Below are 24,800 nucleotides of genomic sequence, written 5' to 3' on the forward strand. Positions count from 1 at the left end.
AGAGCTAGTGGAAATGCTCTAAATGACGGAGCTCACAAATTCTACCTTAATGTAACCCTGAGCTGCAATCAGCACTGCAGATTAACATAATCTTCAATATCTCTACATTTTTTTTAACACTTCATTGGTGGAGGTGGCAAGAGGGTGGTCAGTCAGTGCACCAATAATACAAAGGGCCCCACCTAACCCAAAAACGATCTTTCTGTAAGAAAAACACCCACCAGGAAACTATCAACCACCCTTGACTGAAGGGAAACCATCCATCACAACCATAATGTTTCATCACCACCTGCCTTTCCCAGGAACTATCCTACGTAACAGACCACCCATAACCCATAACCACAAGGGGCCCACCTACCCCAGAAAACCTCCACTGTACCCAAAACACCCACCAGAAACTGTCAACCACACCAGACAGAAGGTAAACCACACATCACAACCGTAAACCCTCATCATCACCAACCCTTCCCAGGAACCATCCTATGTAACCGAACACCCATAACCCTTAACCACGAGGGTGCCCCCCGACCCCAGAAGCCCTCCACTGTAAGCAAAACACCCACCAGGAAACTATCAACCACACCCGACTGAAGAAAAACTATCCATCATAACTGAAATGCCCCACCACCACCTGCTTTTCCCGGAAACCATCCTATGTAATCGACCAACCATAATCCATAACCAGCGAGGGGCTCATCTACCCCGGAAATAACCAAAACACCCACCAGGAAACTATCAACCACACCCAACTGAAGAAAAACTATCCACCACAACTGAAATGCCCCATCTCCATCTGCCTTTCTTGGAAACCATCCTATGTTACCGACCACCCATAATCCATAACCAACCTCTGGAAAAATCCCCCACCCATTCATCTCTAACCGGAAACTCTAACCGGGTGGGTTGTTATATGTTGAGAGGTTGGACCCACTAATGAACTTGCCCATCCCAGGTCAAAACTCTTGTTCCACCACTGCTACACTTGCTCAACTGACAAGACTAACAATGGCCACTCAAAACTTACAGTGACTGCTTAGCCCAGTTTGTTCCTCCGACAGTATAAACGTGGAACAAAGCTTTTCTTATACTCACAGAGTGCCTGCAAATGCACGTTTGGGTGTCTTTCTCATCGTCCTTGTTAACATTTGTCCTTCTTACTTATCAGACACCTGTATTCAAAGCAACCTACAGGATTCAAAACACATGTAAAACGTCTCCTGAACTCAGCGAGGCAGTGCACAGTCTGCAGTCGATTGAGAACTCGATGGAGGAGCACCTTCAGTCTCCAGCAGATTTCATAAACTGAAGAAAAACACCTCAGCCCTTCAAGCGATGGCAGGATAAACCTCAAGAGTACGACGGCAGCTGACGTGTTGACCTTTGTACCAGCTCAGCTTTGGAAACAGCAGAAGCACCTTCAGAAGTGGCTAAAGCACATAAAGATGACTATAACTAAACATTAATAAACTTTAACAGCGTAGACCTCATTATATAAACAGTTTCACGTATAAAAATAAAATAAACTACACTCCAGTTCCTTCTTAATCTTTTCTGGTTTCTATGTGGGGTCGATGTTCTTGATCAACCTTCTGCTTATAGCACGGTCCTGCACATCCTCCCCCAGTAAGACCCTTTCTCCTTCAGATCTTCTTTCACTTTATCCATCCACCTCTGCTTTGGACTCACTGTCTCGTCCCCTGGACTTCCAATCCCATCACTCTTATGTCTACATATTCCTTGCCTCTCCTCAACACGTGTCAATACCATTTCAGCCTACTTTCCTGTCCATTCTTAGATATCTTGCACACCTTTGTTGTTCCTCTGATTGTTTCATTCTGTCCTTCTTTGTAACTCCACACATCCATCTCCACATTCTCATTTCTGCCACATCCAGCTTCTTCTCCTGTGCTCCCTTCACTGCCCATGTCTCAGCTCCACACATCATTGCTGGCCTTCGAAACCTGACCTTTAAGCCCCTTCCTCCCCCTTCCCCTTATTTCTTTAAAGATAAACATAATATTGTTTACTTAAACATTTTATTTAAGTATACTAACGGGCCATCTGTTCTTATTATTTTCACTTGTCAGATAGACCTTAAAGAAGAAAAAGTCAGCTCTCTTGTGTCAAATAGACGCGTTCCTAAACTGGACCCTGTCTTATGACAGAAGCCGAATGTACAAATAACCTGCCGTTACAGCAAAACAGCTTTGTCGGCTGTTAACCCTCAGTAGAGCTTGCAAGCAGTTCATTTTTCTTTCACACTACCGTTGTGCATCAGGGTTTCCAGCACTTTGTTTCAGTTTCATATTCTTACTCAATGGCAAACAAGGACAACCTTCTCATTGAAATAAAGCAGATAACGAGAGGGTAGATGTAGTAGTAGTAATGGTAGTAGAAAACATAGTAATAGTAGTAGATGTGTTTTTTATAATTATGAGTGCCCATGAATTTTTGCATAAGAAAGGAATGTTTCTTTTCAGATCGTTAACTTTAAAGTTTAATAATACTTTGTGTATGTCATATATGTATGACACAATCAAATCTCGATAAATAAAGTACATCATATTCATGCATGCAAAGCAGGGCTTTGGAGTCGGTAGATAAATGCTCCGACTCCGACTCCTCAGTTTCTAAATCTTCCGACTCCGACTCCTCTGTATGTATATACTATGCTGATGTATTTTCTACATCCATTGAAGGAAAGGAAGGCAACATACATGTCATTTCACCACAGAACTGCTGGCTAGGAAGCCAACACTCTACTATAATGCCAGATTAAAGACAAACACAATTGATTGGCGGCCGCAGATTGCGGGTGTCCACATGGACGGGCAGATCCAGCTTGCCGAATATCTCGACCACCGCCCCCATCCAAAGTAATGTGATGCCTCTGTCTGCTGCAGTCGCTGTCTCCTCTGTCAGCCAGCCGGAAGTTTAGTGCATTGTGTCACTCACCGGCCAGCTGATCAGCAGAACGAGCCTCTGCTGGAGACAGGTAGGGAGATCTGTGTTCTCGGCTCCTTTGGCCCCTTCACTAGCGCATAGCGAAGGGGAGCCGACGGAGCTGAGAACACAACAGATGATTTTTCAGGCTTTCGATGCGTGATGACTCGTTGAACGGCCGAAAAATCGGCAGTGCATCTGTAAATGTATGGGGGGCTTTAGGCTAGGTTCACAGTTCCCTGTAACAGTGGAACACGACACAATGGAAAGCGGTGCCGCACCTCACCTGTGCATTATATCCCATATAGTGACGCATACAGTCAATGAAAAGCATGCTTCATGGTTACTTGACATGTTCGTTTTGTGGTAACATTATGCACTGCATGCATTGGGCTTTATTTTTACAGCATTGCAAAGTTTGTATTTATATGAATATTTCTGGGGGAAGGGGGTCCATAGCTTTCAACAGATTCTTAAAGAGGTTTGTGACTCAAAAAAGGTTAAGAATCATTGATCTAAGAAATGCAAAGAAATGATTATGAGAATTGTTGAATGTAAATTAAGGGACGTTTATGCTCAGACTGTATAACAGACAAGTGAGAAGACACCTGGAGTATTGTGGGCAGTTCTGGTCACCACGCTACAAGTCAGACATAGCAGCACCTGAAGCTGGGCAGGAGAGAGAAACCAAGCGCATCATGGGACTTAAGGACGTGTCCTACTGTGACATACTCAAGAGTCTCGAGTTTAGTCTCAAGCAGAGAAAGTCACACTGAAGAGCTCATCCGGGTCTTCAAAATCCTCAAAGACATTGATCAAGAAGATCCAGGAGAATTCTTTCAGCTGAAGGGTGAGTCACAAACTCAAAGACACCAGTGGACATTAAGGCCTGAAGCCAGGAAGCTCTTCTTTACTCAAAGAGGTTTGTATGACTCTAAAACAAACTACCGAGAGACGGGAGTTGTAGCAAAAACTTTCAGAACCTTTAAGAAGGACCTAGGTGAGATGTCGGGGCAGCTTAGCTATTAGCTAAATGATTGAGCTTTATGGGCTGAAGGGTCTCCTCTTGTTTGTCCAATATGTTATGTTTCTTATTAATTCAGTTTAAAAACAGGCAACATGACGCCAATTAGATTCCTTTTTACTTTCTCGTATACAAAATAAAGGGAAAATATTGTAATTGTCCAAAGATTCGATTTCGAGATTTTGATGAATCTCAACGTTTTAGACCTCCCTGAATTTGAAAATACCCTTTTTGGAATTACGTCTGTGTGTGTGTGTGTCTGTGCGTCTGTATGTGTGCGTGTATGTAAACACGATAACTTGAGTACGCTTTCATTTCAGTCAACTAAATTTTGCACACAAGAATTTGGTACAAAACCTAGATTTCTATCAATTTTTGCACTATTTCCGCTAACCTGAAGTGGTACTTTTTTTTATTCATGCAGCTGCAGAGTCCAATTTATTCAACTTTAATTTTATAATAATTGTTCAATATATGATTAATTTGATTTGATGTTTAGGGTTCTTTAATTTACGCAATATAAAAAATATAATTATTGCATTTTGGTTTACTTCTCAGATATCCATCCCCATATCTGAGTATATGAGAAAGTCGACGGGAGACCACTCCTGATTTTTAGAAATGAGACAGACTTGCAGCCCAGTCAACCCCTCATAATGAGGTTCGCTTTAAAAGGCCGCAAGCCCAGAGTGTAAGTTTTGCTTTCTGGGTGGAGGGGTTTGGGGGGGAAAAAAAATTACAGTAATCCCTCGCTATATCGTGCTTTGACTTTCGTGGCTTCACTCTATCGCGGATTTTATATGTAAGCATATTTAAATATATATTGCGGATTTTTCACTGGTTTGCGGGTTTCTGCAGACAATGGGTCTTTCTATTTCTAGTACATGCTTCCTCAGTTGTTTTGCCCAGTTGATTTTATTCAAGGGATGCTATTGGCGGATGGCTGAGAAGCTACCCAATCAGAGCACGCAGTTAAGTTCCTGGGTGCTGATTGGCTCAGCGACAGAGTGCAGAATTCAATTCAACTTTGGGTTAAACAGGAAATCTCATCTCGTTCATTCAGCATCAACGTGTTTCGCTGTGTAAAGAGTTAACTTTCGTCAATGAACTGCTCGATGCCCACTCCAAGACGCTGAGCGACGAAGATTTGGCTGAGATGACCAAGTCAGCGAGCGAGGAGGATAAGGAACAAGAGGACGCAGCACAGGAAGAAGACGCCAGCCTAACTCTCGAGCGTCTCGCGACTATTCTATGAACGGTAAAAGATCTCCAGATATCGGTTGAAGAATGGAACCCACAAATGATTTGTTCTTTGCAATTCAGAAATGCTCTTGACGACGCCACGGAAGTGTATAAAACTCTCCTTACACAAATGGAAAAGCAGCGCCAGCAACTGCCCATCACGATGTTCCTTACCCGCAAAACACCGCCTAGTATGCCTTAAGTGAAAGAAGAAACTCCAGACGACAACGGCGGTGCTACACAGTAACGCTCTCCTTTGTTAAAATTAAACTCATCGTTATCAGACAAGTCATCATGCCATTGTTGGGGAGTACCCATAACTCATTTTCTACGTACTTAGTACATGTACGTACGTTTAGAGTAATATATATGTGTATATATATATATATCTATATATATAATTCACTAAGGCAAGACAACCATAGAAAGCTCGCCGGAAGGGGCGTGGATTCACTGAGCTACCGACAAGTAAGACACCTATGGCGCACGCAGGAAGGAGCCATGCCCACCAACTCCTGGCACCTCCGAGCCACATTGACCATTCATAGAGGCATGTTTCTCGTGGAGGTGAATCGCCATATGCAGCGTGTAAAACGGTTTGCGAGAGGTATCTCATGGGATCCTTAAAACAATCCTTTACAACTGACGTTAAAACACAATGAGATAAGCAGTCTTTTAAAACCAAGTTTTCGGTTACGACGCACGACCGCGTGCACCACAGCAAACGGTTTTACATGCTACATACAGCAATTCGCATCCGCAACAAATGTGTGTCTTCTTAGATGCTCCTGCAGGAACACGGAAAGTCTACGTGAGTCACAGGTGCATCTGGACTGTGCAAAGACAACAACGACTCAAGTGACGAGTTGGAGGTGGGCACATGAGCGATGGCAGTCCGGCAGTTTTCAGTCACGGACGATTGTGTGTTGGTTCGTACCGTGCATTGTTACAATGTTGCTTTTCTTGCTGATTCAGTACATTACCGATTTTTCAAATGTTACATTTTCTCCCTGTGCTTAAAAATCATTAAAAAAACGGCCTGATTATGTTGCGTATGGTACGCCGCGGGTTGGCTAATATATTATATATATATATATATATATACTTGTTCTTGAAGACTCAGGCCCCTTAATTGTTTCTTTTTCCTTAATTAGCAGCCAAACAATAATGAGATTCAAAATGAGCCAAAACAACTGGTGTCCATCATATAATATCTGAAAATAAAGAAAGATGAAGGTGTCAGGAATGTCGATCTGCTCAGATCCCCAAAACATTTTAACAGAGCTCTAAGAAAAGAGAAAATCAACAATTTCGGAAATGTCTGCTAATTCACCACGAGAGCAGCAACAAGCCACGGAATTAAAGAACGAGTTTAATTAACGACAATCAGCACCTCATTAAGCAGCTGGTTGGAGTGAAACTGGTTGGAGTTTGAGGCCCTGACTTGGTCTTCTGTTGGCTCCCTCACTTCACAATTCATTTCTGTTTGGGTGCCATTTCAGGAAAGAAATGAAGCAATTCAGAGGAACGAGGAAGAAATTTAGGGGAACGAATCTTAAAAAAACAAGCCAATTAAAATGAATTCACAAGAAGTTAATTAGCAAGACAAGCAGGGCACTCATTAAAAAAAAAAAAAAAAAACGGTTAGAATGAAAACCTGCAGCCACGCTGGTCCTCCAGGACTGGACTTGACCCCTGCTCTAAAATTTGACACAAATCATTCATTACATGTCACTCCGAGTCTGCCTCGGGTTTAACCGTATTGACGCAGAATTCCAAGCCCTAGTCACACTCGGGGTTAATGCTCAGGTGGTTAGCTGGGCTGGCCGCAGTTAGTTGTTAGGCTGGCTGTTTGTCACACAGCTCCTCTGTGCCCAAATGGTGGGAAAAGGCCACAGGGCACCGTGCAGGCTGCACAGGACATCAACATTGTTAGTCTTTAAAAAACACAAAGCCATTTTGAGGACACAGCAAGCGGTGGCCTGTAGAAATCAAATACTTTTAGTCTGTAAGGCAAACGAGGTGTGGAACGATAGCCACAAATGCCCACTCTTCGATGGCTCGCATTCACAAATGGATCATTACGTTTTTCGACACGACGACGCGCCATTCTGTTTTCAAAGCAAAAACTTTACAATTCCGAGAGGACAGGTGGCACAAGTCTCCTGAAGGTTAAGCACCAGCACAATCCTCAGATCTTCAGGTGGCTACCAAACGTAGAAAAGTGCCAACGCAGTGAACGGTATTTACTAAATGAAGGCCGAGGCGTGTTACCCATCTTTTTTTGGGGATTTGAATTACAAAGTCATTTAATGGCTGAGCTGACAAAATTAGATCTCAATTGGCATTAAACCAAACAAAGATGGCACTTTACTCAGCGGGCAACTGATACCATAAAGCACGGCATCTTCACATTTACAAAGATGGCTCAAATGTCTGTGGTCTCACTAATCAGTTCAAATTGTCTAACGCAAAAGATTAAGAAATGACATCACAGAACTGCATTGTAGCATCAGAAGTACAACTCAAACAGCAAAAGGAATTTCAAAATGTGTTAGGATCGATCAGATTATTTGGAGAAGCAGCAGTCACAAATAGAAAAAAGTAACAACGGTGACTTACCCGCTTCTTCCAACATTATTGCCTCAATTGAAGATTTTCTTTTTAGGGATGAAATCTGTGTGGTTCCTCCAAAAGGAGAGAAAATAAATCTTCCAGCAGTCATCCACGGTTCACATATTACTAAAAGTTCGACCCTACCATGCCAAGCGGCCATCTCTTCCTGGAAAGGAACTCATTTTTAGTCCGAAGAAGGCTGTTCTACAAAGCGTTTGTAACATCCCCGCTTTGTGTGAGCAGATTTGCAAGATGAAATTTCTAACAGGAGATTATGGAGGAACTTCCAATGGTGACGCGACGTGTCACACTGTGTCAGTGGTCTGAGCAGCTTAGCGGCGGCTAAGCCGGGGGTAGCTGGTCAGCAGTGCCAACAGCTGTCTGCTGCGCGGCTCCCTTTCCACTCCTAAGAACAATGACGGGGCTTCAAGCCGGCCATTGACGCGCTTAAGGCCACGCAGGAAGGCAAACGAGAGATATCGGCCTTTTGCTATTGTCTGCTCATTTGCCTACATATTTAAACATTTCTACCACAGACAAGCATTTATAGAAGCAAATTACCCTAAAACAAAGGCACCTCTCAGCTATGTGTGTGTGTGTGTGTGTGTGTAATTCAGCTCATGAGAGCAAAAAAACAAAAGTGTATGCAACAGGAAAAGAAGTTTTACACTTTAACCCGTAGTTATTAAAAGGGACTTTGAGCTTCACTGACTTTACTAGCTTGTGCCAGGCAGGATTAAAAATTAGTGCACTAAACAGAAGAGGATGGAACCATCTTTAAAGAGAGAAAGGAAAAAAGGTGCACTTTTAAACTGAAAAATTACGTGAAGAAAGCGCACCCTTGATATCTGAACAAGGAAACAACAGATCTTCATATAAACAATGCCTACATATAAGGGGATATGCTTGTCCACCTAACTGAAATGAAAAGTGTCTGTGTGTGCACCCTGTTGCTATATCTCTGCCATTCCAACAGATGGTGCATCACAAACATTTGTAGCAATACAATGAATTGCATTTGTCATTTCAACAGGTGGTGCATCACAAGCATTACTACTGCTTTTACGAATGGCATAACAAATGGAATATAATAGACACAGATGCATTGCTTTAATCATTCCAAACAGATGGTGCTTCAAAAGCTTTTGCAGTTATAAAATGCATTGCATTTGTCCCTCCAACAGATGGAACATCAAACATTACTACTGCTTTTATGGATCCCATACCAAATGATACCATACCAATAAGCAAGACATATGCATTTCATTAGTCATTATAACAGATGGTGCATTACAAACATTTGTAGTTATAAAATGCATTACGTTTGTCATTCCAACAGATGAAGCAAACATTTGTAGCAATAAAATGCGTTGCATTTGTCATTTCAACAGGTGGTGCATCACAAGCATTACTACTGCTTTTACGAATGCCCTACCAAATGAAATATAATAGAGAAAGATACACTGCTTTAAGTCATTCTAACAGATGGTGCATCACAAACATTTGTCTCAATAAAATGCATTACATTTGTAATTCCAACAGATGGTGCATCACAGACATCTGTAATAATAAATTGCATTGCATTTGTCATTCCAACAGATTAAGCAAATATTTGTAGTGATAAACTGCACTGCATTTGTCATTCCAGCAAATGGGGCATCACAAACATTAACACGGCTTTTACAAATCCCATATCAAATGGCATATAAGACACACATATGCATTGCATTTGTCATTCCAGCAGATGGAGCATCATAAACATAAGCACTGATTTTATGAATCTATACTAATAAAAGGCAAAGCTCTCACTGACTCACTCACTCGCTCATCACTAATTCTCCAACTTCCCGTGTAGGTAGAAGGCTGAAATTTTGCAGGCTCATTCCTTACAGCTTACTTACAAAAGCTGGGCAGGTTTCATTTCGAAATTCTACGCGTAATGGTCATAACTGGAAGCTATTTTTTCTTCCATATACTATAATAGACTTCTGCTCGATGGCCGTGGGAGGCGGAGTTACGCTTCCCACGTAATTTAGTGCCTGCCCATATAAGGCCGTCCGTCAGCGGCAATCCAATAGAAACACTGCCGCTAAATATTCACGGGTCAAGGACTGTGCTTATGCAGAGGAAGACGAGATGGTCAGGGTGGTGTTTGGCACAAACTCATTGAAACTGCGAGAGAAAGTTTTAAGTGCTGGGTCTTAGCTAACATTACATACAGCCGTGGACATAGCACGAGATGGCACCAGCACAGCTGGAAACTTCGATGCAAGAACACCGAGCGGCTCACGTGAACTGACGCAGTGCACAGACAAAATGTAACAGTTCCAAAGAGTGCTGAACAAAAACCGAATTACACAATTGAGAAGGCAGCAAAAAAATATGAAGCGTCTTATACATAGAATCATATTCATAAGTGCAGCTACTGCGGAAACAAAGCACACGGTGGAAAAAGTCAATGTCCCGCTAAAGGAAGACAAGTGTAAAAAATGTGGTAAATTCAACCACTTCGCTAAAGTTTGCAGGACTGGGAAAGGTAAACCCGTGCATGCAGTGTGTCAGGTCTCGGATAAAGAGGAAGACGAGCTGTTTATTGATGCAGTAAGAAACAAATAGATGAATGAAACCTGTCATCTTTACAACGGTTGACAAACATGAAATGTAACTTGAACACAACACATCCTCCAAATACGAGCCTGATTGAAAGAAATGATGATAATCAAATCCTTGATGACAGCAACACTCACAAAACAATTACTGTATACTGACAATCATGTTACGTTATTTTCAAAATGTTCCCTTTCTATTTCATAACTTCTTTAACACACTACTTCTTCACTCGATGGTATATATATATATATATATATATATATATATATATATATATATATATATATATATCCCGATCTACATACTCTCAAATAGACTAACCACACACCGTGGTGCAATGGAAGAGGCTTCGCCTAGCTAGCGCCGACGTCCGATTCCCGAGACGGGGTGCACTGAGTATGTACGCCTGATGACCTCAAAATTAGGCGAAACACGTGTTGCGTACTCTTTGCATTATTTCACAGTAAAACTATTTCTATATATATATATATATATATATATATATATATATATATATATATATATATATATATATATATATATATATATATACATATATATATATCAGCTTTCGATTCATTTTACCCTTGCATCCCCTTGGTTTGAGACGTATGAAAAATATGCGGTTAACGCAGAAAGACAGATCACCAATTGAAGCTTTATGAATAATGGATACTTTATTCGCGATCAATGATTGTTTTGGTAAAGCCATACTCAGTGTAATCATTAGATGAACGGTAAAAAAGTAAGAGCGAGGGGAGGGTAACTTATTGAGGCACGCAGGCAAAACCACAGTAGCACACGGGCTCGATGCATTGGTGCGGGTCAACTCGATCTGAATTACGCAATCACATTCGAAAAAATATATCTTTTCAAGTTCTATCTGGTCGACACAAATATCCTTGGTTGGAATGTAAGGCGAATTTACTCTTTACATTTCTACAGTGAAGAAAAATTTATGCAATGATGCCTACATTTAACTTACATTCCTACCAAAGATATTTCTGTCGACTAAATAAAAATTCCTTCTATTTAAAATGTAAATAGAACTTGAACAGATACGATAGTTCATAATATCCACGCAGACTTGCACATAAGAGCGGGATTCATCCGTTTTAACAAGCAGCATATTGCACTGATACAAAATAGCCTGCCTATTTAATTATTTAGGAATGGATAAATAAAGATTTTGTACAAATAATGTTTTTCACTTTTCTTCCTTGATGGATTCTGGCACCCCCAGCAACAGTTGCTCGCACCCCAAAGAGTGTATGTGTGTGTATATATATATATATATATATACTGTATATTATATATATATATGTATATATGTGTGTGTGTATATGTATATATGTATGTATATATATGTATATATATGTGGATGTATGTATATTTATGTATACAGGGAGTGCAGAATTATTAGGCAAGTTGTATTTTTGAGGATTAATTTTAATATGGAACAAACACAGTGCTATCAGTCAATCCAAAATGTTAATAAACCTGAAATCTGAATGTTTCACAACGGAAATGTGAGTGTGAACATCATCAGGGGAATACATATGTGCACAATTATTAGGCAACTATTAGTGTGCAGATTTATTATGCAACTAAAGGAAAAATGAAAATTTTCCCATCTCACTTGTTTATTTTCATCTGTTATAGTGAGAATAATAAACAAACACCTCAAAATTTACAAATAAACATCTCTGACATTTCAAAAAAATCAATCAATCAATCAATGACCAATATAGCCACCCTTCTTTCCAATAACAGTCATAAGCCTTTCCATTCATGGAGTCTGTCAGTTTCTTGATCTGTTGACGATCAGCTTTTTGTGGAGCAGTGACTACAGCCTCCCAGACACTCTTCAGAGAGGTGTATTGTTTTTCTCCCCCGTAAATCTAGCGTTTAAGAAGTGCCCACAAGTTCTCGATAGGGTTTAGGTCAGATGAGGAAGGGGCCATGTCATTATTCCTTCATCTTTAAGGCCTTTACTGGCTGGCCACGCAGTGGAGAACTTCGATGCAAGTGATGGAGCATTGGCCTGCATAAAAATCATGGTCTTCTTCCTGTATCACTGTTTGAAGAAAGTGTCTTCAAAAAACTGGCAGTAGGTTTGGGAGTTGATTTTGAGTTCATCTTCAATGCAAAAGGTCCAACTAGCTCATCTTTAAAAATACCAGCTCATACCAGTACCCCACCTCCACGTTGGAGTGGAGCTCTGTGCCATTACTGATCCACAGGTCCATCCATCTGGTCCATCAAGAGTCACTCTCATCTCATCGGTCCATAAAACCTTTGAAAAAAATCTGTCTTCAGATATTTCTTGGCCCAGTTTTGACGTTTCAACTTATGTTTCTTGTTCAGTGGTGGTTGGGTTTCAGCCCTCCTTACCTTGGCCATGTCTTTGAGCACTGAACACCTTGTACTTCTGGGCACTCCAGGTAGGTTGCAGCTCTGGAATATGAAAGTACTGGAGGATAATGGGTTCCTGGTAGCTTCACGTTTGATTCTTCTCAAATCTTTGGCAGCTAATTTGCGTCTTTTGTTCTCAACACGTTTCTTGCGACCCTGTTGACTATTTGCAACAAAATGTTTGATGGTTCTGTGATCACACACCAATATCTTAGCAATTCCAAAAGTGCTGCATCCCTCTGAAAGACTTTTACAATTTTTGACTTTTCAGAGTCAGTTAAATCTCTTTTTGGCCCATTTTGCCTGAGGAAAACTAGCTGCCTAATAATTCTGCACACCTTGATATAGGGTGTTGATCTCCTTAGGCCACACCCTCCCTCATTACACAAATACACATCACCTGACGTGCTTAAATCCAATAAGCATTCAAGTTAATACAGCTTGGAGTTGGAATATACGCATTAAAAATGATGATATGGTCAAAATACTCACTTGCCTAATAATTGTGCACACAGTGTATATATATATATATATATACAGTATGTATGTATATATGGGTGTGTGTATATATATATTTGGATATGTATATATATATATATGTTTATATGTGTGTATATATATATATATATATATATATATATATATATATATATATATATATATGACAGTAACACTCATCACTCACAACAGTGACAAAGCAATTACATTGACAATCAGGTTACGTTATTTTCAAAATGTTTCCTTTTCTTTTTCATTACTTCTTTAACACACTACTTCTCCGCTGCGAAGCGCGGGTATTTTGCTAGTTCTATAATAAAAGGCATGTAAGAGGCACATCACAAACATTTGTAGTAATAAAATGCATTGCATTTTTCATTCCAGCAGATGGTGTGTCACAAATACTTGTAGTAATAAAATGCATTGCATCTGTCCCTCGACTGGTGCTTAACCTTCAAGAGACTTGTGCCAACCTCTCCCATTTTAAAGCCTTTGCTTGTGAGACAGATTGGCGTATCATTGTGTCAAAACATAATAATGGATTTGTGAATGCAAGCAAATAAAGAGGTAGCTGAACCTTCTCCAAGCGAGCTCTTAACTGGATATTTCTACGATTTGTGGTTCTCATTCCACACCTCGTTTGTCTTGCTGACTGAAGTGTTTGGTTTTCACAGGCCACTTGTTGTCACCTTATTTGTGGCCGGGTTTGGTTTTGTGTTCTTTAAACTCCCCTGTTTGTGATTTTTTTTTGTCTTTATAACTTTAAGGGTTGCTAAATTAAAGTACAGGTCAGCCTATTCCCAGCAGTACTTGGGCAGAGAGGAGTTGCTTGACAAATCACCAGTGGGCATTGCCTAACAACAGAATGCGGGGAGCTCACTCACACACAACTCTGTGATGACTTTCCAGCATGGGGTCACTTTTTTATGACAGCCAGTAACGTGCCGGAGCGCAAGTGAACACTTCAAGAGTTTAGTCGCAATCGTGGCCCTTTAGCCGTCTTCCATTCTGTCGTGGTACGTAAAATACGAGACATCAGACAGACAAGCCTCTTTTCTGTTTGTGAGGTCCAAAACACTCAAGCCACGCACTGCAGTACACGCTTTGCACATTTGGGTGGGTGCTTACTGCCTCTCATCGTTCATGCACACACATAGCCCACCTTGGGACGAGTCACAGGGATGTCAGACTACACGACTAACTACTGTGCCAGTGTGCCGTGACTGTCCGACTCCCAAAGATTATGTAAATTTAGCTGACAAATGAAAACCGCTGGATAATGTCCCTTTAGTCAACATTGCTGTGAAAGTCAGGTAACTGTGGACTGACGGGCAAAGAAAGAAAACTGCAAGTCTCCGACCAGAGACTCCCGGGAATTCACGCCAGTAAGCGTCATAAGTGAACAGGTGTTCATTTGAAGGTAACCAGCATGAAACTTTATCACCAGCTGGCAAACATTACACGGCTATGCAATAAATAAAACAAATTTCACTTTGACTGCAAATACAGTTGAAATAAATAACAAGCAAAACAAATATTTAGCAAAGGTTGTGCCCACGTAGATGCCAGTGCACAACAACAATAAGCATGTGGGGTTTGGATCTGACCAAAAAAAAATAAAAATAAATAATCAGTAGGGCGTTGAATCACTAAGAGGTTTAAGCCTATGGGGGTCACAAGGGGCATTAGGCACTGGTGGAAATGAAGACGACTGGCCCGTCTTCCTCCTCCTCCTCTTCACACCATGTGCTATTATTACAATGTCGCTTTGTCCTGCTGTGTCCCAGCTAGCTCATTCAAATCAGAATTTATTTACACACATTACGTGTCAGCGTGTCAAACATCCATATTTTATTCTTGATTCTGTAATACACAAGAGCCACGCAGCAGTGAGTTGCAAAAACAAACCGTTTTGATTTCTACCATTCGGCTCGAGAGCCTTTCTCACTTCAAACTGAAACGAAGATCTTGTGTTTTAGAAGAATAAAGTCGAGCCCCCATGAGCGGCACCACCCATTTCTTAAAGGGCGATTCAAGAAGTCCTCAGAACCCCTCAACTTTCTGCAAACTTTCTAGGGCAGAGGGGTGTCCCAAGTCTGGTCCTGGTCGGCCGCAGTGGCTGCAGGTTTTCATTCTAACCATCTTCTTAATTAGTGAGCCGTTTTCGCTGCTAATTAACTCCTTTTCCCTTCATTCTAATAGCCCTGTTTTTAAGGATTCAGTCCTCTGAATTGATTTGCTTCTTCATTAAATGGCAGCCAAACAGAAATGAGACGTGAAACGAGCCGACAGATATGACCAGCTAAACTGGGGCTTCAAACTCCAGCCAGTTTCTTAATGAGAAGGCGATTCTTGCTGTTAATTAAACTCTTTATTGAATATCAGGACTTGTTGCTGTTCTCACTCAGTGTTTACATCTGGACGGTGTCTGTGCCCAAAAAAGAAGTCTGACTGCATTCTCGTTGTACTGAAGTATCAGCAGGCATTTTCCGTGGCGTTACACGTGTAATTTGTGAGCATGCCCTTGTCGATCAAGCACAGGAAGCTCTATAGTCTACTTGTGACTTTACGCTGTAGGAAGATAAGTAAATAAATTGAAGTAAATAACATTCGATGTGGATTTTATATAAGTAACATATAAATGCAAAGACCATCACAAAAAATAATCGTCAGCGAGCTCTGTAAGCCGTGCTGCTGTTTCATTGAAGGTCAGGCGTGGGGCTGACTGACTGACAGGAGGATGCCGGACCTGTTGCTGAATCGAAACGGTGCCATTTACGCCTGGTGCAGCTGCCTTGTTCTTATATGTGAGTGGACGTTTCTTGCGGGGAGGGGCTTCTGTTCTCTTTCTCCAATCCGAGTTCACCTCTGTCATAACATCCATAGCATGTCTTTATTTGAAAACTAACAGTGTCAGATCGGGGTGAGTGTGAATGCGACTGACAGAATCATCTTCTTCTTTCGGTTGCTCCCATTAGGGGTTGCCACAGCAGATCCTCTTCTTCCATCTCGTCCTGTCCTTGTCATCTTGCGCTGTCACCCCCATCACCTGCATGTCGTCTCTCACCACATCTATAAACCTTCTCTTAGTCCTTCCTCTTTTCCTCTTGCCTGGCAGCTCTATCCTTAGCACCCTTCTCCCAGTATACCCAGCATCTCTCCTCTGCACATGTCCAAACCAACGCAATCTCACCTCTCTGACTTTGTCTCCCAACCGTCCAGCTTGAGCTGACCCTCTAATGTCCTCATTTCTAATCCTATCCATCCTCGTCACATCCAATGCAAATTTTAGCATCTTTTACTCTGCTACCCCCAGCTCTGTCTCCTGCTTTCTGGTCAGTGCCACCATAGCTGGTCTCACTACCGTCCTGTAGACCTTCCCTTTCACTCTTGCTGATACCCGTCTGTCACAAATCACTCCTGACACTCTTCTTCACTCACTCCACTCTGCCTACACTCTTTTCTTCACTTCTCTTCCATAATCCCCGTTACTCTGTACTGTTGATCCCAAGTATTTAAACTCCTCCACCTTCGCCAGCTCTACTCCCCTCATCATCACCATTCCACTGACCTTTCTCTCATTCACACACATATATTCTGTCTTGGTGGTCCTACTAACCTTCATTCCTCTCCTCTCTAGAGCAGATCTCCACTTCTCCAGGGTCTCCTCAGCCTGCTCCCTACTCTCATTACAGATCACAATGTCATCAGCAAACATCACAGGCCACAGGGACTCCTGTCTAATCTCGTCTGTCAACCTGTCCATCACCTTTGCAAATAAGAAAGGGCTCAGAGATGATCCCTGATGTAATTTCACGTGACTGAGAGAATAAAACTGAATAAAAAAAAACGCCCACCTTTACAAGTACCACACATTTCCACCGGCTGTTACAAACTCAAATCAAATGTATGTTTTTTATTGTATAATAGTAACAATCAGAGCAGCTCACAGCTCAAAACGTTTACTTTGGGACACGTGAAGACTCGAACCCGCGATCTTTGGAATAGGAGTCAGTAGCTCTTCCTGCTGTACTACCAAAGAAGTCACGACAACAAGTCACCACACTAACCTGATTTCTTTTTCTTTGGTTATAGTCTTGACTAAAAGCACGTGTGTTCTGTTATATTTGTACCTTTTGTGAAAGTGGATATTTGATATCACACATTCTACACTTCATATCAAAATTTTCTCGTTATTACTAAAACATGAAAAACGTGTTCAACATTTCTTGCATTTCCTGTCATCCTACACTAACATAGATCTTCGCAGACACGAACACACGTGAAATGCATGTGTTCCAAATAACGAGATATTATTTACCCTCTACAACTCCTGGCAACTCGCACGCAGGTAAACACACTTGAGCTCAGAGAACTTTCTGCATTGGTGGGGTAGATGGGGTAGCAGGCTGCTTGTTGCTCGTGCTGATCGACACATTTACAAGACAAAAGACGCTGAATGGAGAGGTGCGAACAGATTTAACGTGGGCTGGGTTTACACGTTTTTTCGTAGGCTTTGGTAATTCTAGTGTTAATGATGACCTGTGAAGCCCTGCCTCTAGAAACACAGGATGGGGCGCTGAAGATGGTGGAGGTCGAGACGTCCGAGTTTACAAAATAAAAATCACACCAATCTGACAGCAACGTAGCGCCTGGGCACTCGCGCCTCGTGAGCATGTCTGTGCTCCGTTTCAATGCGCCTTCACTGTTGAGAGCAGCGACAGGCTGTAAATGGTGGCAACTCCTTTTCCGAGCGCTAAATGGAGTGCGATAGTTGCCGCTTTCAATTATTGGAACATCGAGGCACTCCTGATTTTAAGGGGAATTTATATATGGTTAATCTCCGCAGCCCTAGCGTTGTGTATGGGGTCCTGACCGCGTCCTTGTCTCCTGGTCATCGCGCATTGCAGCCTACCTTGACAATCAGCAGAGTCGCTGCTGAAACCCTAGTCGACTGGTGTCACGTGTTCATTGGCCTGCCAGTCCTGATAGTTGGCAGTTAAAGAGTGAACATCATTAGTCTACCAAAACATCTTTTTTTTTTTTTTTCTTTGAACAATCAACAAAAGTAGTTGAGCGTGCTGGAGAGTTTCCAGGGAGAGCTGTAATTTGGGCACTTACTGGACATGATTTGCTTACAACCTTTCCAAATCAATGTAATGGAAGACGGATTGCACAGCCTGCTTTAACACCATCCTGCTGTATTACACAATGGAGGACCTGGAATACATCAGGAAATGTGCACATTAATCTCTCTGGCTGGAGTTTTATTGTACTCAGTTGTGCACAAAAGATCAAAGCCCCTGAAATCAGACCAGTGCTCGTTTTTTCTGTCAAAGCATTCACCATTAAAGTTTAACCTGGTTGCTCCTTTGACTTGCAACATAAAATTGTGCTCTAAAGTGAAACATTCACCTTAACACAAGGATAGGTGTCTGTGTGTTTGTCTGGTTGCTATGTCTCTACCAAACCAAAAGATGGCACGTCACAAACATTTTCAGTAGAAAAATGCATTGCATTTGTCATTCCAACAGAAGGCGCATTACAAACATTCATGCCACATTTACGAATCCCATACCAAATGGCATATAACACAGACATATGCATTGAATTTATCATTCCAACAGATGGCACATCACAAACATTAACACTGCTTTCAAAAATTCGATACCAAATGGCACATAACAGAGACATATGCATTGCATTTGGCGTTCTAACAGATGGAATATCACCAACATTAACAGAAATTTAAAAAATCCCATACCAAATGGCACATAACAAATTGCATATTACCCTTCAGCATAGTCAATAACTACACCCTACTGTCATGCTATTGACCGATTTCAGCTTCCAGGACTTTTTGGGTCCCCCTCCTTGTATTTTTATATATAACATGCAATGCTACTTGTCTAAGACAGGTAGACATGCAAGTGATCAATATAGACCTCAGTATTAACATGTGGCAAATCACATGTCCCTGTTGTATGCCATTTGTTATGAGTGATTTGTGCTTGTGATGGGCCATCTCATCTGTTGGACTGACAAATGCAATATAAATGTTTATGATAAGGAATCTGTTGGGTTGAAAAAGATACAGTACACAGATACTTATCCTTTTTTTAAAGGACTAGCTGTGGTGCCGGTCTAAGATGGGTTGAAATCTAAGCAATCAATGTAGGCCTCAGTGTTAATGACTGCAGTGCACCATCTATTGGAATGTATTTTCTAAGGCATGTAGTAATAAAGTGCACTGCATTTGTCATTCCAACAGATGGCACACCACAATCATTTGTAGTAAAAAAAAAATGTATTAATACAAATGTTTGTGATGCACCATCTGTTGGACTGACAAATGCAATGTACATGTCTCTGTTATATGTCACTAGTGTGATATTCGTAAAAGCAGTAGCAATATTTGCGATGTGCCATTTGTTAGAATGACAATGCAATGCATTTTATTACTACAGATGTGTGTGATAAGCCATCTGTTGGACTGACAGGGAAACAGCAACTGGACAGACACCCAGATACAGCACACAAACATTTATCCTTTTATTAAAGGACTAGCTGTGGTACCCGTCTAAGATGGACTGAAATCTAAGCAATCATCGTAGGCTTCAGTGCACTATTGGAATGTATTTTCTAAGGCATGTAGTAATAAAATGCACTACATTTGTCATTCCAACAGATGGCACACCACAATCATTTGTAGTAAAAAAAAATGTATTACTACAAATATTGGTGATGTGCCATCTGGTGGAATGACAAATGCAATGTATAAATCTCTGTTATATGCCATTTGGTGTTGAATTTGTGAAAGCAGTGTTAATGTTTGTGATGTGCCATCTGTTGGAATGATAAATTCAATGCATATGTCTGTGTTATATGCCATTTGGTATGGGATTCGTAAATGTGGCATGAATGTTTGTAATGTGCCATCTGGTGGAATGACAAATGGCAAGTATTTTATTACAAATGTTTGTGATGCGCCATCTTTTTGAATGACAGACACGCAGGTATTCTTATGTTTTTATTAAGCTGGATGTTAAGTAGACACAACATCTTTAGTGCAGATTTCAATAGCTGTGCTTGCAAGGGTCAAATATTTGCTCATTGAGTGTTTTCTTTCCCTTTGGACATTTCCCTGTCCTAGAAACACAATGGAAACAACGCTGACACTAACGTTCACTTCAGATCCACACACTCTATCTTTTTATGCTGCAAATTGACTTGGATTTCTTACAATATCAGCAACTTAAGAGTCTGTGCTCTCACCGGGCCATACGAAATAAGAGGAGGCCATTAATGTCTGACATAATGAAATACGCTGTACCCAGTGGTGGATCCTGCAGTCGACACCACCATTTCTGTCGATATGAAAGCTGCCTATGCTGTATGCGCTCATGTCTCGAATATGCTGCTGTTCTGCTTCATCTCGCAGATTTCTCGGACGTGCGAGTTTCATATTGGACATCAATCAAGTGGAAAGTGAGGTAGGAGTGCTGATAAAACTGAGCTGGGCATGCAGGTGCAGTAGCAACGATCAAATACCCCTTTAATATTAATAAGAGCCAACTGAAAGACAAAACTTTATTCATGCCATGCAGGAGTGATACAAAAACATCCACTGCAATACAAAGATAGTCAGTCATAAGTCATTGTCTAACCCGCTAATCCTAACTACAGGGTCACGGGGGTCTGCTGGAGCCAATCCCAGTCAGCACAGGGTGCAGGGCAGGAACAAACCCCGGTCAGGGCGCCAGCCCACCGCAGGGCACACACACACACCAAGCACACACTAAGGACAATTTAGAATCGCCAATGCACCCGACATGCATGTCTTTGGACTGTGAGAGGAAACCCATTCAGACCTGGGAAGAACATGCAGACTCCACGCAGGGAGAACTCGGGAAGCGAACCCAGGTCTCCTTACCGCGAGGCAGCAGCGCTACCACTACGCCACTGTGCCACCCTCACAAAGACATCAAATGAAGAAAAAACACACGCAAAAATTACGGAATGGAGGGTGGGCACAGCACACAATGCAGGAGAATTCATAACTGGAAAAAGGCGCCACAGACTCACAGCACCAAATGCCAATAAAATGCAAATCCGTCTTTAATGTGCGACCCACTTAATGCAACGCTAAAGATAAAAAAAAAAAAACAGCAAAGTGCTTCAAGTCAGCTTTGACTTACACAGGCCAGTAATGGCGATCTGAGACTTAGTGCTGCTGGATTAGTTTTAATGAACTTGTATCGGCCCCCCGCCTCCCCCCGGCGATACGATTATAAATAACAATAAATAAGAAGAACAGGCGAGCATCCCTACTCCTCCAGTGACCTCGCTCCATACTGACCACACCACACACTGCAAGTACAAAAGAAATGGATATTTTATATTTCAAAATGAAATAACGGCCAGCAGAACAAATACCATCGAGCGAAGCTCTCCCCAACACTTAACACACATGAAAAGACCCCATCAAAAAATAAAAAAACAAGTCATACAATGGATATTGAATAGGAAAAAAGTGCAGTAAGTCCACAAATAAGCAAAATTATTCAAAAAGCCTTTGACGGGAATTAGAACAATCAGACGAGAGCTGGCCATTCAGCCCCACAAAGCTCACCAGTCGTGTCCACTTAACTCCTCAAAAATAACATCAAGTTGAGTTTTCAAGGTCCCTAAAGTCCTACAGTCCACCACCACATGACTTGGTCACTTAGTCCAGGCGTCTGTGCTTCTCTGTGAGAAGAAAAACATTTGTATGAAATTTCCAAGTTACCAACGTTGTCCCTGTGTTCTTGATGAACTCATTTTAAAGTCACCGTCTCGATCCACTGGACTACTTCCCTTCATCATTTTAAACACTCCAGTCAGGTCTCCTCTACATCCCCTGTAAAGGCTCAGCTCTTTCAATCTTTCCTTACAATTCATCCCCTGTAGCCTCCCATAATCAGCCTTGTCGCTCTTCTCTGGACCTTCTCTTGTGCTGTTATGTCCTTTTTGTAGCCTGGAGACCCAAACTGCACCCAGGACTCCAGATGAGGCCTCACCAGTGTGTTATGAAGCCTGAGCAGAACCTCCTGTGACTTGGACTCCACACATCAAGGCGCTATATAACCTGACATAACCTCTTAGCCTTCTGTACACTGTCTGGAATAATGTAGAAGTCCAGGCAGTGTCAGAATCAGAATATCATTATTGTCATTGTAACAAATACAATGAAATTAGGTGCAGTCCCTGCAGTGTCAAAATATAAATAAATATAATTACAAAAAGATTAGAAAGGAGAAGAAGAAATGAGGTAGAACACAAACATTCAACATAAGACCTTAATTGCACAAGATGTCATCTACTGCACTGCTGCACTGGAGGTGATGAGGTGGCATTCAGTGCCCTAATAGCAACAGGGTACAAGCTGCTATTCAGTCTGTTAGTCTTTGTTTTGATGCCTGATGTCATGAGCAGGTTGTTAGGGGTCTCTTAAAATATTTTTTGCTTTCCTGAGGCGGCGAGGGCTGAGAGTGTAAAGAGCAGCCGATGATCTGCTGGACCGTCTTTACGATCTGCTCAAGTGTCTTCCTCTGCGCTGTTGTGCAGCTAGAAAACCCCACGCTGAGGCAGTTGGCACAGGATATTCCCGATAGGGCAGCAATAGAAGGATGCCAGCAGTTTTTTTTTTGGGGAGGAATGTTATTTTTCCTGAGGACTCTCATGAAATAAAGTCTCTGCTGGGCCTTCTTCACCAGCTCAGCTGTCTTCGCACCTCAGGACAGGTTTTCTATGATGTGGACTCCCAGGATGTGATGGCATCCTTCCAGACAGTACAGAATTGAAAACAGTTTGCCCTCCTGGTAAGGATTACACATTTGAGCTTCTTTCCAAGACATCCAAAAAATCCTAGACCACCGTGCCTTAGCCGTCTTTTCTTCTCCTACATCCGCCCCCAATGTAAGTCTCCTTTTCCAAAAAAAAAAAAAAACAAAAAACTGCTCACCTTTCTTTTCCTACTTATCATTCTGTTTGTGCTTAGACTCCTCCCCTTACTGGCAAAGCAGGCTCCAATTGGTCCTTTCCCAGTCATAATTTCCACCCCCTTGACTGAGATTCAGTCAGATGGTCAGACTCGAGGACTGAGCGGCCAAGAAACTCATGAAGCTCGAACTTCAGGGCCCCAGAAGTGAGTTTAGTTCAAATTGGGTGTCTACTGAATGAGGAGGGCTTTTTAAAAATGGAGTGCGGTAATCGTCACTCTCGACAGTCGTAATTGTATGTGGAATTTGTATATGATTAATCGTGTAGCGCTAATCAATGGTATCAACCCCAACCTGCTGTTAATGGACGCGTCTTTTTCTCCAGCTCATCACTCGTAAAATCCTTTACGGCCTTCCTTTACAGTCAGTACAGTTTCTGATGGAAGCCCAGTCGATTAGGTGTCATGTTTAATGTGAATTTATTGACTTGCCAGTTAAAGAGTAAACATCATTAGTGTGCAAAAGCAATCAACACAAGTAGTGAGAACTGAATAAAGTGTAATAGAGTCACTGCACCAAATAACTCCCATGAGTTTCAAGAGCCTGCAAAATTTAATTATGTATTTAACTAATCTAATATGGCGCTCAAGATAAAAAAAACAAAATCAAAGTGCTGAAGGTCAACTTTCACCACAGGACACCTACGACCGTCCCAAGCTGAACCGAACCCCCCGGTGGGCTGCTCATCCTGAAACATCAAGCTGGAAAGATAGATAGACAGATAGTGTAGTTGACAGGATTAGACAGACAGACAGATGTGAATGGCACTATATAATAGACAGACAGTCAGATAGATGGACAGATAGATGTGAATACAACTATATAACAGTCAGACAGACAAACAGACAGATAGATAGATAGATAGATAGATAGAAAGAAAATGTACAAAATGATAAATATGTAAGGTACTAGATAGATAGATAGATAGATGCGAATGGCACTATATGATAGATAGATGTGAATGGCACTATATAATAGATAGATAGATGTGAATGGCACTATATAATAGACAGACAGACAGATAGATGGACAGATGGACAGATAGATGTGAATACAACTATATAACAGTCAGACAGACAAACAGACAGATAGATAGATAGATAGAAAGAAAATGTACAAAATGATAAATATGTAAGGTACTAGATAGATAGATAGATGTGAATGGCACTTTATAATAGATAGATAGATAGACAGATGTGAAAGGCACTATATAACAGACAGTAAACAGCATTATATCACACAGATACACTGACTGATGGCAGGAGCCCGTGTAACATGAAGGGTGCCTTTCATAATCTCCCTCCCTCCCTCTTTCCCTCTAACGCAGGCAGACAGTGAAAGGCACTATAAAAACAGACAGAACTTCATTTGTCCCAAAAAAGGAAATTTACCTCTTTACAAAAGCTCAAGAA

General features: G+C 41.5%; 1 protein-coding gene across 9 annotated transcripts in view; it reads right to left on the minus strand.

Annotated features, from left to right (window-relative positions):
• The window catches only part of map7b (microtubule-associated protein 7b), a 95,745-nt gene that overhangs the window by 64,303 nt on the left and 6,642 nt on the right, over positions 1 to 24,800 (minus strand). For 3 of the 9 annotated variants that reach the window (XM_039738886.1, XM_039738887.1, XM_039738883.1), the window contains exon 1: positions 7,832 to 8,083. The exons of 2 other annotated variants lie outside the window; for them this stretch is intronic. In XM_039738886.1, coding sequence (XP_039594820.1) covers positions 7,832 to 7,985 — 154 coding nt within the window. In that variant the 5' untranslated portion in view covers positions 7,986 to 8,083. Of the gene's footprint in view, positions 1 to 7,831; positions 8,085 to 24,800 lie in introns of those variants that run through there. 4 more of the 9 variants (XM_039738882.1, XM_039738880.1, XM_039738889.1 and 1 more) reach the window with 2 other exon arrangements.

This window comes from Polypterus senegalus, chromosome 16 (assembly GCF_016835505.1).
Source record: "Polypterus senegalus isolate Bchr_013 chromosome 16, ASM1683550v1, whole genome shotgun sequence".
NCBI classification, from domain to species: domain Eukaryota; kingdom Metazoa; phylum Chordata; class Cladistia; order Polypteriformes; family Polypteridae; genus Polypterus; species Polypterus senegalus.